Below are 20,606 nucleotides of genomic sequence, written 5' to 3'. Positions count from 1 at the left end.
CGATCTTGTTGAAACTTGTCAAAAGCACAGTACATGACAGTATACATGTGCCCCTCACTTTATTTTGTGATCTGATGAAAGATGGCCGACTGGTAGATTGGTGGCCATTTTAGTTGTACATAAATAGTGGCTAGCCCTTTAACTCCGAACAGCAAAATTACAAAAACAACAGGGGTTATAACATTTTATGTCTGTTTTTTTTTTTTTTTAACTTGTTTTATTTAAATTAAATTGTATATTTCAATCCTGTAGAACACAAATCACCTTGTTGGTACTTCCAAAAGCCTCCAGTTTCGCTGTACTTGCACAAACAAGAAGTTATACAGGTAAAGGTTTTTTTTTTGTCTACCACCTGCTGGATTTGAGAGGTGCTGGTTCGTCAAGAGTTAGATGCAGAACAGTTATTTATTTATTTATTTTTACAGTTTGAGGCTCATCGTAGAGCTGCTTCCCCCCCCCTACCCCCACCCCCTTCTCCGCCTCCACAAACTTCACACACACATACATCATGCCACGCATCATGACACACACACACACACACACACACACACACACACACACACACACACACACACACACACACATCCCAACACCACATTACATACCACACACTGAGACGTACAGATGAATGCAGGGTAAGGTATTACATTTTCAAAATAATGACTACAGTAAAAACGGTACATGATATGGGTACTTGCCAACCGAGTGTTGGTTTACACTGCAGATGGTGGAAGGTCTTGTTACACTTCCTTGGGGTATGTGAATAAGTCCTGGATATCTATTTGCTTTGCTGACTTCTGCCTTTTTTGCATAAAAGTGGAGTGCAATATTTGCAACTGCATAACTTCCTGTGCTGAATAACGTGGCTGCTTCTCTGCGAATCGGATTAAAGTATCGAATGCTGAAGCAGCATTAGCTCATGTTATTGTTTTTTTCCTCCTTCGCGAACATCATCATTTTCTGATTCTTTGTCACTTTCTCTTGGTTTCTGTGGATGAAGTGCACTGTCTTCAAGTTCAGAATCACTTAAAACATGCATCACCTCATCTTGTTTGTCCACTTCAATCCAATCTTGTATATCATCATCACCAAGCTTCCGCAATGGGTTTACGGAGAGGGCATTCTTTATCATGGCTGCTGTGGTGTTTTTTTTTTCTTCCTATGTCGCACATTTAATCCCCAAAATAATCTTCATCAGAATTTAGAAAATGTTCTTGAACACCAGGTACAAATTTGTGATGGAACCAATGATGGAAAAATTTCTTGTCCATTCGAGCGTTACTTTGTGCTTTGTATTCAACTGGTAAATGTGTTTGGCCTTTAAACGCTCTTGGCCGATTTCGATTCACCAATCACGAAAGTTTCACTCGATGAGTCCCTGCGGCATTAGCACAGGTGAGCACAGTCACTCGATCTTTATTTCGGTTCAATCCCGACGCACTTATTTCACCAGCACCAGTAAGTGTAGAGGAAAACAAACACCATCAGAATAGGCCTGTCTCGTCTGCATTGCATATTTGTTCTGGTGACGAGTCATGTCCTTCCAGTAATTACCTCCGCCACCGAAGGTGAAGGAAGTGATGTTTTCACCCCCTTCTGTTTGTTTGTTACTTGCAAACTCGAAGATTTTTTTTTTCAAGCCTATTGGTCAGTCGATTTTGTTATTTTGTTTGTCTGTCTGTTTGTCTGTCTGTCTGTTTATCGCCAACAGGTCACAATTTTAAGCCAATCTTCACGAAACTTCACCACATAGTAGAGTTTGTCATAAGGAAGAAGCCTATTGTTTTGAGGTCAAAAGGTCAACATCGGCCAAAGGTCAACAACAAAGGTGTTATTTCTAAAATCCTCACTTTTCATCTGATTGACTTGGAATTTGAAGAGGATTTATAATTCAGGTCACTGAATTCAACCAACAATTAGTTTTGAGGTCAACATGGACCAAAAGGTCAACATATGGCCAAGGTCAACAACTAAGATGGTATTTCTAAAATCCTCAATTTTCATCTCATTGACTTGAAATTTGAAGAGGAGCAGATCAGGTCACAAAATTCAACCAACCAATTATTTTTGAGGTCAAATTTGTTTTATGGATTTTGCAAGTCTCGTGCTTCTTGTTAATTGTCTCTTCTTGTTAATTGCCGGAATCCTTTGGATTTCGGCAATTATGTTGGTCGGTTGTGTGTGTGTCTCTGTCTGTCTGTCTGTCTGTTTGTTTGTGTGTTTGTTTACCCTGAAGCAGCCACACCGTTTCAGCGATCATGACCAAACTGGGTACAGACGTCTGCCATGGTCCAACTTAGACACGTGTCGTTTTTTGGTGAATCTAGGTCAAAGGTCAAGGTCAAGGTCACCGAAAAACCGAAATTCTTATTTTCGCAATAACGTCCGCTAAAATGGTTGTATCGACTTCAAACCAAATCCAAAATGTGCATCTTCCAATTCTGCATCCAACCATATGTCTCATTGGGGTGTCACACCAACACCCTTCTTCGCGGTCGGAGGTCGAATGTCAGGGGGGGTCGGGTAAAAACTTTCAAATTGCGATAAAAATGCCATTTCAAGTCCAATTGACTTCCAAGTTATGATCATGACCAAACTAAGTGCTATAACTCATTAAACAGTAGCACTGTCGACTTATGAGAACCAAATTGATTTCCAGGTTTTTGTTTTTTTCAGAGATCATGGAGATATGACGAAGTTATTCCAGAAATTCCTTGCTCAACGAGCAATTTCATTTGTTACTTGACGAAATCTACGATTTTGTCAAGTATGTTGGTCGGTTCAGTGTGTGTGTGTGTGTGTGTGTGTGTGTGTGTGTGTGTGTGTGTGTGTGTGTGTGTGTGTGTGTGTGTGTGTGTGTGTGTGTGTGTGTGTGTGTGTGTGTGTACGTCTCGCTCTGCAGGTCACATTTCGAGTCGGAATGTCATGGAACTTCACCAATGGACTTATTGGCCACCAGAATAGAACCCTATAATTTTTGGCATGTCAAAGGTCAAGGTCAGGAAAAATTCCTGAAAATCGCGAAAATCCGTATCTTTTAGCATGGGCTGATTTTCAAAAATTAATGTCTCCGCCAAATCTAAACGGATTCCTTTCAAATTTCAAACACGGACGTAGGAGGGGAGTATCTTTGACTGGATGAATTTCCTCAAGTCCTGGCCCTATGGGCCATTTTTATTTGTTTGTTTGTTTGTTCTTGGGGTATCTCAAAAAGTTGGGGACGGATCCGGATTAAATTTTGTGGACAGGTTGGGTGTGTGACAAGAATGAACTGATTAGACTTTGGTGAAGATCCAGATCCAGATCTGGCAACTAGAATTATTTAAGTGATTCTTCACCATTGAGAGATTGGGCCAAAATTGATATCGAGCACGATATCTCCAAAAGTTGTGGACGGATTCCCATGAAACTTGGTGGACACGTTGGGTGCGTGACAAGGAAGAGTTGATTCAATTTTCGTGAAGATCCGAATCCGGATCCGAACATGATAATTTTTTTAAGTGGACACATCAGTCCTTCACTATTGAGAGATGGGGCTAAAGTAAAATATAGCATTATATATCAAAAAAGTTGTGGATGGATTCGGATGAAACTTGGTTGACAGCAATCATGTCAACAACGCAAACTCTTCATTTTTTCACGCATGCATGCACATGTGTGCAAACGTGCACACGCAAACGCCTATACACACACAACTACCCACTCCCCACTTACAAACAATAATTCCTCTTCCCCCCCCCCCTCCACAACAGCTTCCTCCAAAAAAATAAAATTAGCGACCCTGAGAATGATCAGTCCAAAGTAATTATTGAAATCTCCCAGCACTTGGACGCTCTGAACGCTATCTCTTTATTAGAACAAGACAACTGTTGATGTCTCATGTCAACTCTTTCTCTCGCACATCCCATCATCTTGCTTTCTTCAGCTGGCTTCATTCACATCAACATAAATGCCTCCCTCCCACTTAACCCTCCAACCCCCCCTCCATCCCAAATTTCTCTCTCTTTGATCTTCCTTCATGAAACTCTATACCTGAGCATAACTTAAAGCTTCATAGCTGTATAGCTGGAAGCCCTCCATCAGCCAATCCAAGCCAGAATAACAATTAATGAAACACCGGCATGAACTGGAAGTGCAATCCTTCAACTGGTGTTGTGAAACATCACAAGAGTGGAGAAAATGCCATTTAATTGTGTGGATGATTTTCAATTAAAAATTTTTGGAGTGCTCAGTATAAGTGAAAACAACAAAAATACAAATTGTAAATGCAGCATTATGAATGAAATAACTGAATACATTGCATCTGTGCAAACATTTGTCCAGTCGCTGAACCATCAGCACTTTGTCATTTTGCAGGCGAGAAGATTTACAAATGCAACGTTTGTGGGTCTTCGTTCACCACCAACATAAGCCTCACGCGCCACATGACCATGCACACGAAAGGCCAGCCATTCAAGTGCCCCTTCTGTGAGCAAAGGTTCAGGTCAATGCCTCTCTGCAAAAAGCACATCCGCGGTGCACATCAGGATGTTTCAGTCGAAGATGGTAATCCTTGGATCTTTTCACACTGTTGTCACACTGATCGTTTGCACGGTTTATTATTTTTCTATTTTTTTAGGAAGTGCACGCCAATAAAATCCACAGACATTGCACCGTGGATTTTGCAAAACTCCGCATTCAATGTCTGTCGACCAAAAAAAAAAAAATACCTGACGTGAAATGCAAGTTGAGTTGGGATACATGGAGGATGATTGATCAACACTCAATTATCTGCATTTGAGTAGTAATGCAAGATGAGTGTTTGGGGAAGTGGGATAAATCTTTCCACATTTCCCCCCCCCCCTCCGAACTTAATTTTTTTTTTCCAACTTGGTTTTTTTTGGCCATGTATTTTTACATGACATTTGAATGCGTTTTTCTCAGGAAGAGAAACTGGTCCCAACTTCACTGAAGGGAGTATCTGATAAATTATGTAGATGCTGAACTTCTTGGCTTAAGTGCATATACCTGTAGCCACGAAATTATTTGGACTTGTGCGAAGGCCGAGTTGTCCAAGAAGGGTTTGTTGAAACCTTTTTAGATGGTAATGTAATTGTAGTCATTTGAAGCTCACCTGGATTTTAATCAGGTGAGCTTATGCGATCGAGCAGGGTCTAGAGGTGAGTGAGTGAGTCAGGCAGTCAGTCAGTCTGTAAACACTTCAGTCATGATCGCTTGAACCAAACACACAATTTTGATGAAACGGTTTACATTTTTTATCCCACTGGGAGGCCGGATCTCGATCCTGACCTGAACCAAAATCAAATCGGCTTATCGTCACCTAACCAACACGTCCACCGAGTTTTGTCGTAACTTGTCCACAACTTTTTGAGATATTGTGCGATATATCCTTTTTGGCCCAATCTCTCAATGGTGAAGAATCACTAAGAATTCTTGTATCCAGATTCAGATCTTCACCAAAATCGAATCAATTTGTCTTTTTCATACCCAACTTGTCCACCAAGTTTTGTCCAAATCTGTCCATAACTTTTTGAGATACCCTGTTCACAGACAGACAGACAGACAGACATGGGGAAAAACATAACATCCGTCCACCTTCGATGGTGGAAGTAATAAATAGAGGTTGTGTGGCTGTCGCTCTGTCACTTTTATTCAGTTGTCGATTGGTCGCAGTACTGATCAATTGGGTGTTATCGCATATATCTGCATCAGTAAGCAACGGTCCATCGAACTGGTGTGGTGTCTTTATCCCATGCTTTCCTCACCTCATGACTGATTGTGCTACATTCAATTCTTCCACCGACAACAGCCATGATTACAAAATTGTCCCCCGCCCCACCAACGATGTTGGAGACATTTAAATGAGCTCCGTCCGACCGACCGACCGATCATTCTTCCTTGTACTTTTTGTACTTGATATTTCAAAAATCATCGAACGTTTAGCTTTCACATTGCAGATATCTATTCCTCATGACATTATCTCAACCTGATTAGATTATGGCTGTGATTGGCTGAATTTTGTTGCCATTGCAACCATCTCGGTAACTTGGCTCGTGTACGTGACATATTTCCAAAAACCGTTCAATATTCAGCTTTCGTATTGCACAGATCTATCCCTCATACCACCAAAAGGTGGTGGATCTAAAGTATCAGGTCCTTGTTGGTGATTACTACATTGATCGCTGTGCTACACTTGACAATTTTACGTTTCTTTGACGCCTCAGACACGAAGCGGCTATCTGTGTCATTAAGAAATAAGTTATTTCATTCGTTGTAAGTGCAAAATCATATTTTTTTTTCTCCTCCAATAAAATGGGAAGAACCATCAAATACGCCATTCAAGATGAAAGATTGGCTGCAAAGGCTAAGCAAAAGCGACAAGCAAGAGCAAAAGAAAAGAGAGTCCTTAGCATACGAAAACAAATGTCCAAAGATCTTCAGGCATGAATAAAAAGTGAACTCGGAAGCATCTGAAAATGCAAAGCCTGTCGTCGTCTGCTTTGCACTCGAACTAAGCTTGACGAAAACGACAGTTTAAAAAAAATTGTACATTTTATGAATTGGCATTCTCTATAATCTCATAATAAAGGTTTGTTAAAGATTTGATGACAAAAGCTCAATTTATAAAAATGTTACGGCCTAGATAAACACATTGAATCTCAATGGTAAGCAAGGATTTCGATTAAAACATTCATGGCTGATCAACCACTTCACCGATAACATCATCCTTGCAATCCCTCATTCTCCATTTGGAGGAGAATGAGATGTGCCAAGTTTCAATTTTCTCAGATCAGCAGTTTCAAAGATATAATGCTTAATTTTTTTTTGCGTTTAATCAAAGACGGTTGCTACATCACATGACATATGATATCACAATAATAATTAAATATTTTCCAAGAGGAGTTGCTCCTTCCCTGAAATTTTTGTGAATCAGTCAAGTGGGTGATGAGAATAAGAAAATGTACAAAAAAAACAAGAGCAAAAAAGGGTCGAACAATCATAACAACAACAATGATAAAAATGAAAATTATTTCAACAAAATTCTTTATTTGTCTTCTCCATATTCTCATAATAACGCTTTGTTGAAAATTTGCTGACAAAAGCTCAAATGGTTTAAAAAAAAGAAAAAAAAAGTTGTAGCCCGCACAGACACAAGTGATTGCAAAACACCATCTTCCACTGTGCGGGGATGGCCTAATCACGTGAACAATGATGTATGATTTGTTGTGATGAATAAAATTCTTTCAAAAATCACAAAAATTATAAAGTGCATTTTCAAGAATGTGCCGCAGCACATTGCCTATTGAAGGTGGCCTGAGACGGGCACTCCCACCATATTATTGCCTATTTTGTCCTCTGGATGGGAGCACCCACTGGTTCTCGAAATTTCAGCATCTTTGACTTAAGTTGGGTATGACTAAAGTTCAAGCACCTTTTGCTGCGTTGATCTGCAATTCTGCATTGTATTGGCAGAAACGGTCTTGAGCTTTGTGAATAATTAACAGGGATTCGAGTAGATAAAGTTTAAATTCGAAATTTTTGTTTAATCAACGGACGTGCTTTGAGATGATATATTTTCAGTATAACTGCTTCATGTTTATGAAGACTCTAACATCCCTCGGCTGTGTTTTAGCTGTTGTGTTCGGAGGCAGGCGTATGAGTTTGACTTTGTCAAATCTTTCACTTTTGGTTTTGTAAGACAGTAATTTAGGATGCCAGCTGCCACCCCTCCTTTAGTTAGACCACTCAAAATGTAACACAAACTGGTTGAATCGTAGGACGATAGGAACTCTTGCCACTTGCTGACGGCTTTTTCCCCAAAACTAGAGCGATACATTGGTTTCACCAAGCTTGCACGACCTCTACAACAACCTGTACCCAATTTTCTGCAGGATAATATGCATTGAAGTGAAACCATGTTTTTTAAGTTGGGTCATATTTTGTTTTTGTGCACCTTGGTGAATATGCAGTTGCAAAGTATTATTTTATCCCAAATGCATATCATACATTATAACTTGGCACTTATGTTCTTGCTCACAAATCTCATACACTTGTGTGAAATATGCACGTGCCAACTTATGTGGAGTTTATTGGAATATCAACATTACATTCATAAGGTTCGTGTAAGGACGAAGGAGTGGTCCAACAGATGAGCTTTACAAAGTTGAGAATGTACTGCCAATCATGGTCAATACATTTTTCTCATGGTGTTCACAAGCCTAATCCTGATTTTTGTAATTGCTATCTGTTTTTGGCCTTGACCAAATGTGTTTTCTTTCTTTTTTGGTCATTCTGTTTGCTGGCAGAGCCAAATGAAGATTGTGGAGAAGGGGATCAGCAGCTGCTGGCTGGGGAAGGTAGTGGCATACGGTGTGCGGCACGCCGCCAGCGTCTGGGTCTCGTGACATTATCCAGTGAGGAGGCTGCCCAGCTCGCGTGCTCGAGACCCGACCAGGCGGCATCTGTGTCTGAGCGACTTCTTGTGCAGTCGGCGGCTGAACGTGACCGCGTTAGCGAGATGAAGGAGCCCGGTATAACAACTGAGGATGAGCCACGACATGCTCACAGCTGCTCTTACTGTCCAAAGAGCTTCAAGAAACCCAGTGACCTCCTCAGGTGCAACATTTTCATGTACACACACACACACACACACACACACACACACACACACACACACACACACACACACACACACACACACACACACACACACCATTGTTATTGTCAAAACTCAAGGAAGAGAAAAATGACAAAATTAGGGGGTTTCAACTGTCAACTTACAGAACAAAATGGTCAAAACACTAAAACGGCACTCACTAGCATGCATCCCGCCTATCCAAAACTTTACTGTGTCTGATAAAAGGAAGGTAATGTGCGGAGGGTTGGCAAGAGTAAATGGGTATCTCAGGTGAAACCTCGATGCACTCCAAAGGAAAACATGATTGGATAGACACAGGCAAGCGTTTCCAAAGGTAAGAATAAACTCAAAAAGGGAATGGAGTCCACATGAAGGAATTTTAATTATCATTAAAGACGAACCACGCTAAGAACCACACACAAATATTTCCTGAACTGTGGTCACAAAGTTCAGTATTGTCCAAAAAAAAATAAACTGTTAGGATCTGCACAGGAGGATAACGCAGTTCAGCAGGTAACACAAATTGACTCTAAATACTTCTGAGAATCATTATTGCTCAGTAAAGGAACAGGTGAGTATTTGTATTTCGTTAAACATTGACGAAAGAATGTCACTTATAAAACAGGAAGATTGGGGCATATTCGTTCCCAAAGTGAATAGTTTTTAAGCCTCACCCTATTATGATAGGATGAGGCTTGTTGCTGCTGTTGGATTTGTTTCTACCCAGTACCCCCAGTTTTTAATGGTACCCCAGAGTTTATTCAACCCCCTCGGACTAGTAAACACATGGGGCCGAATTTAAAAAGGGTATTTAAGAGTTAGACGTGTGTAGAATCGCTAATCGTGCGACGATCACCCATTCAAAGTTAGTCGCCAAAGAGTGATTATCTAATGCACGATCAAAACCTAATCACAAGCGTTTGGATAATGAAGAAACTTTTCCACGTCGAAGAAAGCATGTTCAATAAGTTTAAGGCCTTGGAGCAAGCATATTGTCAGGTCAGGCCAGATTAGATCTGTGACTTGCTGCAGGTACCATGTAAACTTGTACTAACCTGTTTCATGGTTGGGTTGTCGGCGACTAAACTGTCTCCCCCCGTTTTCTGGTGAGGAGGGTGTTTGGATATGGACAGCAAGCAGGATTAAAAACAAAACCTGTCAAAGGGCGAAGGAGCTCCTTGTGAGCAAACGGCCATCCATATCTAGTACCAAAATGTATCTGCGGACGTCCTCCTGCAGTTGGGTTACTTTTTTTAGGAGGTTGGTGGCAGAATTTGCACTCCGGACATCGTAAAACCCTTCGCTCCGCAAAACACAAAAACACAAAGAAATCTGAAAATGCACTCTGTGGGAGTTCCTCCTCTGCAGGGCAGCTCACTGGTTTATGGGATTGGAGCAAAGCCTTCGGGAACCACACTTGATGATAGGACGAAAACCACAGGGTAACCTTCTCGGGTCAGATTGTGGAAGTGTATGTCAAGGTGATGCTGAGGTGTCGTCCACCAGACAACAGTCTCCTTGAATTAACCAGAGGTGGTTCCTTCAGGTGGGTGCCCGGAATGTCTCATCTCGAAGAAAGGATGATCACCTGTCTCTGTTATCATCTGAGCTCAAGCGTTTGGACATCGGGATTGCAGCTCTCTCTGAGGTTCGGAGACTGGATAGTAGCGCGGTCGTGGTGGGTGGTTACATCGACTATTGGTCTGATCATTCTGCTGGTTACCATGCCCAAGGAGTTGCTGAAGCTGTGTCCAATAAGCTGACTCCAATGATAATTTAGGTAACACCAGTCAACGAGCATATTATGAGACGAAGGATTCATCGTTCCTTGGTTGTCGTTTCCCTGGTCTTTGCATATGCTCCGACTGAGGAGAGTGATCTCATCATGGACGCATTCTTTGCCACGCTCGAGTCTGTGGTTGATCAGTGCCCCAGGTAAGATATTCGTGTCGTCTTGGGGGATTTCAGTGCATCGACTGGAACTGATCGGGATGGTTATGAGACGTGTGTTGGTCCCCATGGGTCTGGAACTGTGAACCAGAATAGCACAAAGTTCCTTGACTTTGTCAGAAGTCATGGACTCAGGGTGGCTGGTTCATGGTTTCAGCACTCGTATGCTCATCGCTGGACTTGGTATTCCAACGCTGGTGGTGTGGCCAAGGAGATTGACCATGTGCTTGTTGATGGCCAATGGAGGATGATCCAGAACTGCAGGGTCGACCAGAGTGCTCATTCCTCAATACTGACCACAGGCTTGTGGTAGCAACTCTGAAGTTGCAGCTTAAATCCGGGAGAATGATACCATCCTAGCCTTGGCTGGATTTTGGCAACCTCAAGCATGAGAGGGAAGCTGAGGAGTTTGCCAATAAGCTGAGTGAGGATTTGGGGGATCTGGGTGCTTTGGGGAATCCTGAAGAGTTGTGGAGTGCTTTCAAGATCACCGTCCTTGATGTTGCTGGTTGATGTCTTGGAACTCACCATCGGGCGAAGAAGAGTTTTGCCTCTCAAGGGACACTGGATACCTTTGATCAGAGTCGTTGGGCGAGGCTTAATGGCAGAGCTGAGCTGTTCAGGGAGTTGAGACGTAAAACTGTACATGCGCTGATGTTGTGCCAGGAATCTGTGAGGGGGTGGAGCATCACCTGTGGTCAAATGATTCTCGTCCTGCTCACAGGGGAATTTGCGTATTGCGTTCCTCCAAGCTCTTCCTTTGGTGTACTGCAGTTAGAGCGGAGGTTGGTGGGCTCTTGACAGAGGAGTCCGAAGTGAAGGCCCGCTGGGCCGTTTACTTTGAGCGGCTGTGCCAGGCTGATCCACCAGCTGTGCAGTTGGATGGCAGGGGTGTTACTATCCCTATTGCTGATTCTTCAATCAACTGTGATCCATCATTGTTTGTTGAAAACAGACTGTGGTGAATCAGTTGAAATGGGGTAAAGCTCCTGGGATTTGTGGCATCTATGCTGAACTTCTCAATGCTGGTTGAAATGCTGTACTCATGTCATTGCATGCAGTTCTGTGCTCTGCCTGGAACACAGGCATCATCCCAACTGACTGGAAGAGGGACCTTGTTGTCCCTCTCTGGAAAGGGAAGGGTGATCGCTGGGACTGCAACAACTACCGAGGGGTGACGCTAACAGCTCATTCCAGGGCAAGGTCTTTACTCGGATAATTCTTGATAGGGTTTGCCACCGTCTGCTTGAGCATCAGTGTCCAAAGTCGTCATGCTTCACACCAAAGAGGTCAACGATTGACCGCCGCATCCTCACTGAACGCAGGCGAGAGTTTTGGCAGAGGCTGATTGTAGTCTATGTTGATCTCTGTGAAGCGTTTGATTCAGTGAACCGGGCTGCCCTCTGGAGGATTCTTGGTCTTCGTGCGGTGCCACAAAAACTGATCAATCTGATGTCTGAACTGTACTCTGGCGCTGAGAGTGCTGTGAGATGTGGTGATACCATCTCCGACTTATTTCCAGTTGCAATGGAGTTCGTCAGTTGTGGTGTGTGCTGGCCCCCACACTTTTCAGCGCTTGTATGGACTGGATTCTGGGGAGGATGTCGGAGAGATCAAGCTGTGGTACATCGTTTTGGAATGTCAAGATCTCTGACCTTGATATCGCAGATGATGCAGTGATCTTTGCGGAGACTCTCGATATCCTTTTGGGGGCCCTCGAGGTGCTGAATGAGGAATCGGAGCCACTGGGATTTTGTGTTTCCTGGGTCAAAACCAAGATCCAGGCTTTCATTGACATCTTGGATGCTGATGTTCTGTCTGTACCTGTTTGTGGTGAGGATGTTCAGGTCACGGCGAGATTCACTTACCTCTGCAGTGATATTCATGTCTCTGCTGGCTGAGAGCCAGAGGTCAATGGACGTCCGGGTCGGGCCTGGGGAGTCAGGGATTCACTGGATCCATGGGGTGTGGTGCGCTCAATACCTTTGCGGGAGGATGAAAGTCTGAGTCTTCAGATCCCTGGTGCTTCAAGTCTTGCTCTACGAATGTGAGACTTGGACTCTGACCAGGGATCTGAGACGGAGACTTAATTCCTTTGGTACCGGGTCTCTTCAGAAAATCCTTGGTTATCGCTGGTCGGACTTTGTGTCCAACGAGCGGTTGCTGAGAGAGACTCAAATGAGATTTGTTACCTGCATAGTCTGTGAGCGTCAGCTGAAGCTGTGTGGACATGTGGCTTGTTTTCCTGACGCTGATTCTGCTCACCAGATTCTTTCAGCGAGGGAGCCTCGTGAGTGGAGGAGGCCAATGGGCTGACCATGTGCCTGTGGTTGCAGTAGGTTGGTTACCATGTCAAGGAGATGAGAATGGGCCAGGCATCTGCCTGGGGGATGGCGAGACGGAGCTCCTGGAGTACTGACGGAAAGTGGACGCAGCAACACATTGCTCTGGCAGATGCTCCCATACCTGACCTTACCTGACAAGCAAGCATTACATGGCTTATAATTAGTAGTTTACGTGGAACGTTTGCTTTAATTGGCTCAAGAGAATGCAGAAGAGTATCAGAATAGGGCAGTTCACCGACATGCATTGAGAATCTTCGAGGTTCAATGCAATTCCCTGGAGAAGTATGACGACATCAAATTTTTCCGGAGTTGCTGACTCAAAGCAATCATTTCGTTGGCTGCTGAATCGAGAGAAGGATGACCTGAATCAACCTAAGATGAGGAGAAATGTGCTGAATCCCCTCCAACAATCGTCCACGGCACTTTGATTCTCTGCAAGTACATCATTGCAGTTGGATGTTTGAGATATGTGCGATGTTTCACAGGCCAATCGCCTGTTTATCTCCCTTCGTAAATTGCAATTTAGACACGAAATTCGCTGTGTGCGTGCAACGATGTTATTGTCAGCGTTTTAGGGTTAGGTGTGTGTTAGCAAGATGCTCGTTAAGCGCCTTTTGTAAATTTGGCCCACAGGGTTTTTCTTTCTTTTTTTTCTCTCTCCCAATTTACGATCTGTATCTCAGAGCTGGCTGGGACTTTTGGAATGAAATTTTGCATTATTAATGGGAATAAAAAGTATACGGGGTTGATATAATTGTTTTTGACCTTAACCTAATTTTTATCGTGATGAATTAATTGTCGACATTTTTAACATTAATCTTCATAACTCGCCGAAGGTTTGCCCTCTCGAGATAGCCTAGACCGAGAGAAAGGCGCATTTACGCTTAATTTACATCGTATTCCTCCAACATAAAGGTCACTGTCAAATTGCGGTCTGAAAAAATACAACCTTGTTTTTTGACATCGCTCAGTTTTGCCAATGCGAAATCTCAGACCGTTTGGCCTTCCAAGATGTTTTTGCATCATACTGGTGTACCTGCACTTAAGTTGTGCACGTAATATTTGGTCCGTGTCCTTGACCTACTTTATTCGGATTGACCTCATTAACACAAAACTCCTTTTTGATCATAACTTGACTAATTTTCCACTGATTTTTCATGATGTTGAATTTTATGGATACATTGTTGATGGGGACACGTTTTCTAAATTTGCACTCTATCCCTAAATGTTGAAGGTCAAGGTCATATGGCAGTCCAAAAAGAATATGGCCATCATTGGTTCGTGGGTACCGAGGATTGGGGGGGGGGGTTACCATTTGTCATCGCTTTGCGATCGCAGATATCTACTTTCTTTAGCTCTCCTGGAATGTAGTTCCGGGGAGCTTACGGGATGGCGTGTCGTCCGTCATTCCGTCCCGAAACAGATACTTTCAACTTCTTCTCTGAAGCTTCACTTACAATTTCAATGAAACTTTACCACAACGTTCATCACCGTGTATGTACTAAAGTTTGTTCATGGCATTAAAAAACCAGAGTTGGTATCAAAGCCACCCAATGCTCGCCTGTTTATACATTTATCGTTTTTAAAAGACTCGTCTAATAATTAATATTTTTTTTATAAAGCATTGCAGTGAAGTCTGATCCAAATAATTTTAAAGCAATATATGTATTTGTATATTGCAATCAGTAACAAGAGCGCAAGTGAGCACAATATACGCCCGAAAAAGAAGGTATATACAGAATTGTGCTACTATGTGGAAAACAGCATCCTGGTTGCCATGGCAACCACTTTAGATAACGAACGTATGTCGCAACACTCAGTCTCCACAGTCTGCACCTATGTACCAAATATGAAACGTGAAAGTTGAAAACTTTGGGAGTTAGAGTGCAGACAGGAACAGATGGAAAACAGCATCCTGGTTGCCATGGCAACCACTTTAGATGACGAACATATGTCGCGACACACCGTCTCCACTGTCTGTCCTGATGTACCAAATATGAAACATGAAAGTTGAAAACTTTGGGAGTGAGAGTGCGGACAGGAACGGATGGAAAACAGCATCCTGGTTGCCATGGCAACCACTTAAGATGACGAACGTATATAACAACACACCGTCTCCACAGTCTGGACCAATGTACCAAATATGAAATGTGAAAGTTGAAAACTTTGGGACTTAGAGTGCGGACAGGAACGGACGGACGACACATAATACACCACTATATATATATATATATATATATATATATATATATATATATATATATATATATATATATATATATATATATATATATATATATATATATATATATATATATATATATATATATATATATATATATATATACACACACACATATATATCGGGCGTATAATAAATAGTGTGGTAGATAAAAACATTAGAAAGGAAAAAATAACTTGCACCAAAAATTTTAACATTTTCACGCTCACGCCGGGGGTTTCGCTAAAGCTCTCTGTTCTTCGAACAGGCGAGCTAATAATCCATAGGTATTTACTTTCTTCTCCATTACATATTTTGTGGGTCATCCATGCCAACCAGTGGCTCCCTGGTTATCTTATCCAGCCACTACCACGTGAGCCCCCAGGGGTATTGCCCTCATGTTTATTATTACTGGAGCAGAGTCCTCTTTTATTATCTCTTGATTATTCTTGCATAGATAAGCCATTTTATCTTCTGAAACTGATTATTTCTTTCTTTCTTTCTTCTTTTTTTTTTGTCTTACATTTGCTCAAATTCCATTTTCCTTTGTTTTAAAAGGTAGCTGGTGACGTGTGTAATGGCAAACAATTTTGGAAAATGGTGATTTTGAATTTCTCGTGAATAGTTTTGCCATTCAATGGGGCAGGTTCTCGATTTTGATGGTGGGCTGTCCTTTATCTCTTCAGTGCATGGATGAGTACAGTCTGCTTTCTTATTGCTGAACAGTTTATAGATCACGCCACCATGCCATCCTTCTCACAGTATAAGCTGTGGATTTGTTACATACATTCCCCGATCATTTTGCAGACTTCACCCGCCGTCACTGCACCACGGCTGAGTTCCGAAGGAACAATGCTTCACTTGAGCAACGTCTTCATCTCACAGTGGCAGGAGAAAGTGTGGTTTATTTGTTTTCGTAAAATTTCTCTCGCAGACACCTGCGCATTCACACCGGTGAGAAGCCTTTCAAATGCGACGAGTGTGGAAAATCGTTCACGCTGAAATCGACGCTTGACTGCCATATGAAAACGCACACAGGTGAGTCCAGAAACAAGCCGCCAACAGGCTCGGCTTGCGGGATGCATGGTTCGGAACCATCCCTCATAACGATTAATCAATCTCAAACGAATGAGGTTGTAATGTAGTCATTGCACCGTGGTGGCAGAATAAAGAAACGGTTTCATTTTGGTGCAGTTGTGGATTAATTGTCGCATCATTGGTCTGGTTACAAATGCTGCGTCTGTGATCCCACGTTCCTCTCACCCTTTTGTTTTCGTGGTTTTTATTTTTATTTTTGTCCTCACAAACGAGTCTCGTCTTTGTGCTTGCATTTCTTTGTATTTCCAAGGTTGTTTTTCTCTTTTGATTTGTACATGTGTCTGTCTCTATCAGGTTTGTAAACCTTTATGCTGTGCAATTTGTGAATGCTATAAAATGGCTTGTCGTACATTCTGTGGGATGTACGGTATATAAAGATGTATATCTTTTCATACCCTAGTAATGAATGATTTCGTGTATACATCAAGGAGTAATATATATTGCTTAAATCCTTGCATGCAATTATACGTCTCTTTGACAAAGTGAGCTTATCGGAGCTTATTAATTCTACCTTCTGTTAATTAAGAAAACTTGTCTTGCAAGTAGAAAAGTACACATTGAAGCTGATATTACCTTTGAGCCAGCATTAATTAAAGAAGAATTAATGGAAAAATTAAAACTAAATCATCCATTGAATATGCACCAAACCGTCTGGTGTGTTCATTTCCAAGATGGATCGTGAATGCAAACATAATTGTTCCATACCATGTGCAAAAGGAAACGCACATGCCGTAGACTGTAAAAGTGTGTGTGTGTGTGTGTGTGTGTGTGTGTGTGTGTGTGTGTGTGTGTGTGTGTGTGTGTGTGTGTGTGTGTGTGTGTGTGTGTGTGTGTGTGTGTGTGTGTCTGCTTTCTCTGCCGATGTCATTTGACAATAAGTAATTTTTATTTGCTGTTTTGTGCACTATATAGCAATTATTAACGTGGTTTTTTTCCCCCCTCTTCTCATCTTTACTTTTCCTCCTTTGTAATGACCCCCCCCCCCAAAAAAAAACAAAAATACCTACCTCCTATAATGAAGATTCTATGATTGAATTTTATACAAACTGATGGTCCAAACAATTCATTTTGGAGCTGTCATGGTTTAATACCTCATACTCACCAGGATTAATAACAAAAATGGAGAAAAAGTTCACAGCAGCACACACAACACAAAATTGAACATTACATGTTAGGCATTGCATCCAAAGAAAGACAAATAAACGGGTCAGAGAACACACCAAAACTCAGGATATCTTGGAAATAATCAAACTCATGAAATGGAAATGGGCACGACACATTAGCAGAAGGTCAGACAACAGGTTGACAATGATATGAACAACATGGAGACCTATGGGTGGCAACAGGAACAGGGGAAGGTCACATCTAAGATGGAGGGATGAAATAGAAAAATGTCGGGGAAAAGTCAGTTGGAACAACAAAGCAAGGGACAGAGCGACATGGTGTCAACATGCTGAGGCTTTAGTCCAGCAGTTGACAGAACATTGATGATGTTGATGATTGATGATTCACCTGCATGGAATGGTGGAAATCTTTCAAACATAGTTTGTTGTTTCTTTGCTGGATCCTTTCTGCTACTTCACATTGCGAAATCACCAAACACCTTTTCACCAGGATCCAAGTAAATTTTTCCAAAGTTGTGTACAAAATGCATTGCAATCAAGCTTTTATATACTTTTCTATCTCGCCATGAACAGGACAGAAGCACTTTCACTGCCATATTTGTGACTCTCACTTCTCAACAAAGGGCAGCTTGAAGGTGCACATGCGTCTGCACACGGGCGCCAAGCCGTTCAAGTGCCCGCACTGTGAGCAGCGCTTCCGCACTTCCGGTCACCGCAAGAGCCACATACAGTCGCACCTGAAGCCAGCCACTTCTCCCAATCACGGGTGACCAATTATTATGGAGTAGTCATCATCGCACTTTTTTTTTTCTGTCTGTCTCCACAAACCTGTTTCTTCTCTATAATGAGCCTGAACCTTTTGTTTTTTTTTTGAACTAGGTTTGTATTTAAACCCCACATCATCTTGCATTACTCTGTAGAACAACACAGCATCAGAAAGGCGAACCGAGGCCTGGGCCAAACCAACCTGTAGGTGAAGGTTTCCCTGCTGCCGCTGATCAGGGAATTGTGACGGGCAGCACAGGCTTGTTACCAACATCACAGTTTGAGGCAGGAATCCTGCAGCCTGCTAGCATCGTGAGTCAAGCTCTGCTTCCTGCATCTATCGCTGGTAAGAGGTCGTGTGTGGATTGGAGCATTCACTCTTCGCACTGCATCAGACATTGGTTATCGCTTGAGTAGCTGTCTTCCTAATCTCACCAACATGCTGCCAACCACTGATGCATCAACTTTATTCCCCACTTCACCTTGTTACTCCATGCCCATGAAGTGAAAAGCGGTGTTCAGCATTTGGTTCATTATGTCTGTCTGTGTGTCTGTCTGTCCACAAATGTCAGTTTATTATCCAGGAACAACTTGATTTCATTTGAATGTTATGTTATATTTGGAACATGAATCAGAAAATATACCTGTAGTTTCGCAGTATTTAGCTCGCAATTTGTCCCGATCACACATGTTTCAGAGGGCAGTGGGATAAAATGTTCTACTCTGTCTGCTTGTCTGGAAGTCAAACAAAATTGAAAGTCATTCCAAACAGAAAACTTAGTTTTTAAGGACTTCATAAAGGACACAAACAATAGGCACAGATAACTGATACAACGTGTGAAACAAGGTGGTGTAAATTGACGGTGCTTCAACAGCAGTAAACTTCTGAAAAATGTTTTTTCTGCAACCTTTAAAAAAAAAATTGGGGATACAGAGTCGAGGCTCATGGAAGAGCTGTAACACTTAATAGATTATGATGCAACAGGATGAAAGAAACAATAGAGAGGGGGATAACAACAGTGGAGTTGAAGGACAAAATAGAGGGTGACTTGGGCAAACAATGGGTGTGGGGCGTAATTGGGGGGGGGGACAGAAAATGACAAATGGGATGAACAGGATGGTGACAGAAGGAAACTCAGGAAGGAAAAACTGGAAATTTGGAATGAGGAGGGCTTTGGGGTAGGGGGTTAATGAGGCTAAAAAAGATAATGTTTTTGGATTGGGACGATCTGAGATGGTGGTGAACTTTTGGCTCTTATATGAGCCTTGACATTGTATACATTTTCTGGATATATATATATATATATATATATATATATATATATATATATATATATAAAGATATGTTATCCCTGTGTTGTAAGAGGCGACCAGGGTTGCGTCAGGAAGGGCATCCGGCGTAAAACATGTGCCAAATCACTATGCGGATCATAATGGATGATCCGCTGTGGCGACCCCTAACGGGCGCAGCCGAAAGAAGAAGATGTATAAAGATATGTATAGATTTATATGTATATGTATATATATATATATATATATATATATATATATATATATATATATATATATATATATATATATATATATATATATATATATATATATATATATATATATAAAGATATATATAGATATATATATATATATATATATATATATATATATATATATAAAGATATGTATAGATTTATATATATATATATATATATATATATATATATATATATATATATATATATATATATATATATATAGATATGTATAGATTTATATATATATATATATATATATATATATATATATATAGATATGTATAGATTTATAGATATATATAGATATGTATAGATATATATATATATATATAGATATATATATATATATATATATATATATATATATATATATATATATATATGTATATATATTTCTATAAATATGTACAGGTATATATATACATATATATTTTTTTTTTCATGTGCAGATATATATATATATATATATATATATATATATATATATATATATATATATATATATATTTTTTTCATGTGTATATATATATATACATGTATGTATATATATATATATATATATATATATATATATATATATATATATATATATATATATATATATATATATATATATATATATATATATATATATATATATATATATATATATATATATATATATATATATATATATATATATATATATATATATATATATATATACATACATGTATATATATATATATATATATATACATATATATATATATATATATATATATATATATATATATATATATACATGTATAGATATATATATATATGTATATATATATATATATATATATATATACATGTATATATATATATATATATATATATACATGTATAGATATATATATATATATATATATATATATATATATATATATATATATATATATATATATA

At 40.4% G+C, this 20,606-nt stretch overlaps 1 protein-coding gene across 6 annotated transcripts in view; it reads left to right on the top strand.

The window, feature by feature from the left end:
• ZNF236 (zinc finger protein 236) overlaps positions 1–20,606 on the top strand; it is a 229,328-nt gene that overhangs the window by 116,761 nt on the left and 91,961 nt on the right. For 5 of the 6 annotated variants that reach the window (XM_085877114.1, XM_085877113.1, XM_085877112.1 and 2 more), the window contains 5 exons: positions 4,357–4,545; positions 8,307–8,616; positions 16,089–16,192; positions 17,950–18,142; positions 18,297–18,487. In XM_085877114.1, the coding sequence (XP_085733240.1) occupies positions 4,357–4,545; positions 8,307–8,616; positions 16,089–16,192; positions 17,950–18,142; positions 18,297–18,487 (987 nt within the window). The remainder of the gene's footprint in view (positions 1–4,356; positions 4,546–8,306; positions 8,617–16,088; positions 16,193–17,949; positions 18,143–18,296; positions 18,488–20,606) is intronic. The other variant, XM_085877115.1, reaches the window with a different exon arrangement.

Source organism: Eptatretus burgeri, chromosome 4 (genome assembly GCF_056783735.1).
Source record: "Eptatretus burgeri isolate ZD-2024b chromosome 4, Ebu_testis_v1, whole genome shotgun sequence".
Taxonomy (NCBI): domain Eukaryota; kingdom Metazoa; phylum Chordata; class Myxini; order Myxiniformes; family Myxinidae; genus Eptatretus; species Eptatretus burgeri.
The sequence above is the reverse complement of the archived record's forward strand: the minus strand, read 5'-3'. Positions and strand labels throughout refer to the sequence as shown.